Source organism: Atractosteus spatula, chromosome 8 (assembly GCF_055471065.1).
Source record: "Atractosteus spatula isolate fAtrSpa1 chromosome 8, fAtrSpa1.hap1, whole genome shotgun sequence".
Lineage (NCBI taxonomy): Eukaryota > Metazoa > Chordata > Actinopteri > Semionotiformes > Lepisosteidae > Atractosteus > Atractosteus spatula.
In genome coordinates this window covers 2441614-2447153 of record NC_142713.1, presented here as the reverse complement: position 1 = coordinate 2447153, position 5540 = coordinate 2441614, and the positions used below count along the sequence as shown (strand labels likewise).

Here is a 5540-nt window from a genome sequence, read left to right as displayed (position 1 = left end):
GATTTTGATCGTAACATATATCGTGTCGGGAGGGTTAGAAAATCTCTGTATCTGCACTCTCTGTGCGGTTGTTTTTGTTTCTGGGTTAGGTGAGAAACTTTTGGTGTTCAAGTTTATCTAGTTGTGAAGGACTCCAGGGAGTCGTTTAAGAAGGTGATCACACTCACTGCACCAACACTCACACTCGTACAGCCCAGGTGCTGTCTCACTACACCAGTGAGGACAATCCCACTGACACCACCAACACTCACACTCGTACAGCCCAGGTGCTGTCTCACTACACCAGTGAGGACAATCCCACTGACACCACCAACACTCACACTCGTACAGCCCAGGTGCTGTCTCACTACACCCGTGAGGACAATCCCACAGACACCACCAACACTCACACTCGTACAGCCCAGGTGCTGTCTCACTACACCAGTGAGGACAATCCCTATGATACCACCAACACTCACACTCGTACAGCCCAGGTGCTGTCTCACTACACCAGTGAGGACAATCCCACAGACACCACCAACACTCACACTCGTACAGCCCAGGTGCTGTCTCACTACACCAGTGAGGACAATCCCACAGACACCACCAACACTCACACTCGTACAGCCCAGGTGCTGTCTCACTACACCAGTGAGGACAATCCCACTGACACCACCAACACTCACACTCGTACAGCCCAGGTGCTGTCTCACTACACCAGTGAGGACAATCCCACAGACACAACCAACACTCACACTCGTACAGCCCAGGTGCTGTCTCACTACACCAGTGAGGACAATCCCACTGACACCACCAACACTCACACTCGTACAGCCCAGGTGCTGTCTCACTACACCAGTGAGGACAATCCCACTGACACCACCAACACTCACACTCGTACAGCCCAGGTGCTGTCTCACTACACCAGTGAGGACAATCCCACTGACACCACCAACACTCACACTCGTACAGCCCAGGTGCTGTCTCACTACACCAGTGAGGACAATCCCACAGACACCACCAACACTCACACTCGTACAGCCCAGGTGCTGTCTCACTACACCAGTGAGGACAATCCCACTGACACCACCAACACTCACACTCGTACAGCCCAGGTGCTGTCTCACTACACCAGTGAGGACAATCCCACTGACACCACCAACACTCACACTCGTACAGCCCAGGTGCTGTCTCACTACACCAGTGAGGACAATCCCACAGACACCACCAACACTCACACTCGTACAGCCCAGGTGCTGTCTCACTACACCAGTGAGGACAATCCCACTGACACCACCAACACTCACACTCGTACAGCCCAGGTGCTGTCTCACTACACCAGTGAGGACAATCCCACAGACACCACCAACACTCACACTCGTACAGCCCAGGTGCTGTCTCACTACACCAGTGAGGACAATCCCACTCTTGCCACCAACAAGCATCGTGGGTGAGGTGGGATTATCCTCAGTGGTGTATTGTCCTTACTGCTGAAGTTGGACACAGCACCTGGACTAGGCCAGTCCTAGATGGGCCACTCTCACTCGTATTCAGAACGTTCCTCTCTAATGCTTGTACAGCCCAGGTGGGAAAAAACTCTCTCCTTCCGTAAACAAAAAAACGCTCAGGGAGTATAAGTATTACTTTTCCCGAGACCTTCATGAGGAATAATCTGGTCAATTCATGCTCCGTACATCAGTGTAATAATAGATCATGCTTTACATGGTTACTTCTTATCGATCTCAACGTCATCAGTAAGTCAGATATATACTTTTTCATCATGTCTTGTCAGAGAGATGTACTCGAAGCTTCTCACGATGGCTTGGGATGACACCACAGTCAGGCAGTACCAGGATATCCTGAAAGGCGTCTCTCAGGACGTTTATCTAGACGCCTCTGGGGTAAGGACACCCTGTCAGCTCCCTGCAGCAGGCGAGCGTCGGAGATCTGCTCCTCTGCGATTACTGCAGAAGCCAGTGGCCCCCTGACGTGACACATCACGAAATTAAACATTTTTTTTAAAAAACGCACTGCTCTCACGCTGATTGATATTGTGATACAATCCAGGTTTAGATCCTGGATCTGCTCGCACCGGGGAGCGGTTTTTAACTCTTAAGCAAAGGCAAGGAATGGGTGAATTCACCCGCTGTTTGAGAAGTGGAATGAGCCGGGTCACAGGGGAGCTGTATGATACAAGAGGAGACTTCCAGTGATTTGTCAGATGAAGAGCCCGTGAGGGTTGGTTTTTCAGTTTAACTGTTGTGCAAGTCATACTTTCTAAACCTGAAATCTGGGGATGGAATCTGTCGTAATCAGCAGCTCTGTCCCCCTCGCCTCGCCTGGTGTTCCCCGGAGTGCCTCAGATGAGCGAGTCTGATAAAATGTTAGTATCCTTCCAGCGTCCAGTTCAAGTCGGGAGCTGCCTCTGCAGCCTGGAGAGGAACAGGTAAAAGTTCGTCCCACTGCTGGACAGAGAAGATAAGAGACACGACGTTTCGGATGTGGACCCTCCCCCTACCAACCCAAAGGAGGCTCCACATCCGAAACGTCGTGTCTCTTATCTTCTCTTTGCAGCAGTGGAATAAGCCTTCGTGTGTTCCTTTTTCCCCAGTGATGGTTCTTCCCTCTGTTCCACATCTTGTAGACGCCTGACAGGCTGTGGTTGACCACGGGACTGGTCCGGGACGTGAAGGCGACCCCCACGCCGAGCTGCAGAGCGGCCAGCGGCGCGGCCGGAGGCACAGGGCCCGGGCCCGGCGCCGCCCGCTGGGGTCAGGCGGCCCGGCTCGGCCTCCTCAGCCTGGCCGCCCTGTACCGGCCCTGAGGCAGGCTGGGAGCTGCAGGCGCGGGCTGCTGGGAAAGGAACGAGCCGGAAACAGGGGGGGGGGGGGCGCCGGTTCTGTCTCAGCTGGTGGTGGGCCGCACGTCTGGATCTGCACGTGTGACCCCCAGTGTGGAAATAGGAATATAGCAGCGCTGTCTAGAGGAGACCCCGCTATTCATAGGCTGTAAGGTTAGAGTGATTCTGTCAGGGGCACAGCTCTGAATCACATAGCTTGATCAATAAGTACCGCAGCGTGCCCCCATAGTGTCCTATTGATTATGTAACAGTAACAGTAGCCAGAGTTATAGGACGAGATCTGAAACGGATTGGTTTGTATTTCTTTCTGATCTCAGGAATAATCATACGGTTTGATCAGTATGCCTGCACCACAACAAGAGTCCATAGTTGTTTATTGATTACGTGTCCTGATCACTCATTTATTCCACTGCACGACTGAAGTAGAGAATAGGAGACACTTCTTTACACAGAGGGTGGTGGGGGTGGGGAACAAGCTGCCCAGCCCTGTGGTTGAAGCCGATACCCTGGTTTCTCTCCAGACACAGCTGGGTGAGCTCCTCCAGTCAGGACAGGAGGCTCTTCTGTACACAGAGGGGGGTGGGGGTGGGGAACAAGCTGCCCAGCTGTGTTGTTGAAGCCGATACCCTGGCTTCTCTCCAGACACAGCTGGGTGAGCTCCTCCAGTCAGGACAGGGGGCTCTTCTTTACACAGAGGGGGGTGGGGGTGGGGAACGAGCTGCCCAGCTGTGTTGTTGAAGCCGATACCCTGGCTTCTCTCCAGACACAGCTGGGTGAGCTCCTCCAGTCAGGACAGGAGGCGCTACTGTACACAGAGGGTGGTGGTTTGTATTGTATTTTCTTGATTAAAAAACATCAGTCTCTTTTTTCACACCTGCCTTTTTGCATTCCAAGCAATCCAGGATCCTCGTCTTGTGCCAAGAAACATCTGCAGACACAGGTGATCTGATAGAGACTTGGAGCAGCATCTGAACATTAGGCATCACCGTAGAAACGGCTTTAAATACCATAAAATAGAGGCGGAGATAGAGTCAGTTCTGGATCTAATGTGGCACAGGGGTTGGCATTGCTGCCTCACAGCGCTGGGGTCCCGGGTTCAATTCCAAACCTGGGGTGCTGTCTGTGGGGAGTCTGCATGTTCTTCCCATGTTCCCATGGGTTTCCCCCCACAGTCCAAAGACAGGCTGGGAGGTTCATTGGCTTCTGGGAAATTGGTGTGAGTGTGTGTGTGTCCTGTGATGGACTGTCCCTGGTGTGAGAGTGTGTGTGTGTGTGTCCTGTGATGGACTGGCCCTGGTGTGAGAGTGTGTCTGTGTGTGTCCTGTGAAGGACTGGCCCTGGTGGGAGTGTGTGTGTGTCCTGTGATGGACTGTCCCTGGTGTGAGAGTGTGTGTGTGTCTCCTGTGATGGACTGTCCCTGGTGTGAGAGTGTGTGTGTGTGTCCTGTGATGGACTGGCCCTGGTGTGTGTGTGTGTGTGTGTGTGTGTGTGTGTGTGTGCGTGTCTGTGTGTGTCCTGTGAAGGACTGGCCCTGGTGTGAGTGTGTGTGTGTGTCCTGTGATGGACTGGCCCTGGTGTGTGTGTGTGTGTGTGTGTGCGTGTGCGTGTCTGTGTGTGTCCTGTGAAGGACTGGCCCTGGTGTGTGTGTGTGTGTGTGTGTGTGTGTGTGTGTGTGTGTGTGTGTGTCATGTGATGGAATGGACTGGCCTGGTGTGTGTGTGTGTGTGTGTGTGTGTGTCTGTGTGTGTGTCCTGTGATGGACTGGCCCTGGTTTGAGTGTGAGTGTCTGTGTGTGTCCTATGATGGACTGGCTCTGGTGTGAGTGTGTGTCTGTCTGTGTGTGTCCTGTGATGGACTGGCCCTGGTGTGAGTGTGTGTGTGTGTGTGTGTCCTGTGATGGACTGGTGTCCTGCCCAGGGTGTACCCTGCCTTGTGCCTGTTGCTTGCTGGGACAGACCCCTGCTCCCCCATGACCCTGAACTGGCAGAAGCAGTTAGATGGCTGATTTGAGTTCCGTTCTGCGGCTGAGGGGTTACTCACACTGTGTGTGTCCTCACCCAGATCACAAACACTACACAGTGTCGGAGTGCAGCAGATCTGAGAGACGGAGCCCTTGTCTCCTCCCACTCTGACCTGCTCTGATCTGTGATTCCTCCCTCAGCTTGTTTCACAATTGCAGCTGAGTGAGCTCCAGCAGGGCTGTGGCCTGGATAGACAAAAAAGGCAGTGGCTCGGTTTTCATAGCAGCATGTAGTGAAACGTGTTTTGTTAACCTGAAATATTAGTTTTCGAGGGCAGTAGGGTCCTGTGATGCGCTGTGTCCTGTGTGTGTGTGTGTGTGTGTGTGTGTGTGTGTGTGTCCTGTGATGGACTGGCCCTGGTGTGTGTGTGTGTCTGTGTGTCCTGTGATGGACTGGTCCTGGTGTGAGTGTGTGTGTGTGTGTCCTGTGATGAACTGGTCCTGGTGTGAGTGTGTGTGTGTGTGTGTGTGTGTGTGTGTGTGTGTGTGTGTCTGTGTGTCCTGTGATGGACTGGTCCTGGTGTGTGTGTGTGTGTCTGTGTGTCCTGTGATGGACTGGTCCTGGTGTGAGTGTGTGTGTGCGTCTGTGTGTCCTGTGATGGACTGGCCCTGGTGTGAGTGTGTGTGTGTGTCTGTGATGGACTGGTGTCCCATCCAGGCTGTATCCTGCTTTGTGTCCAT

At 53.2% G+C, this 5540-nt stretch overlaps 1 protein-coding gene across 1 annotated transcript in view; it reads left to right on the top strand.

Moving 5' to 3' along the window:
- The window catches only part of LOC148829059 (DBH-like monooxygenase protein 2 homolog), a 15566-nt gene extending 12763 nt beyond the window's left edge, over positions 1 to 2803 (top strand). Inside the window, exons 12-13 of the mRNA XM_088923583.1 lie at positions 1772 to 1880; positions 2624 to 2803. Coding sequence (XP_088779709.1) covers positions 1772 to 1880; positions 2624 to 2803 — 289 coding nt within the window. The remainder of the gene's footprint in view (positions 1 to 1771; positions 1881 to 2623) is intronic.
- Positions 2804 to 5540: the final 2737 nt, after the last annotated feature.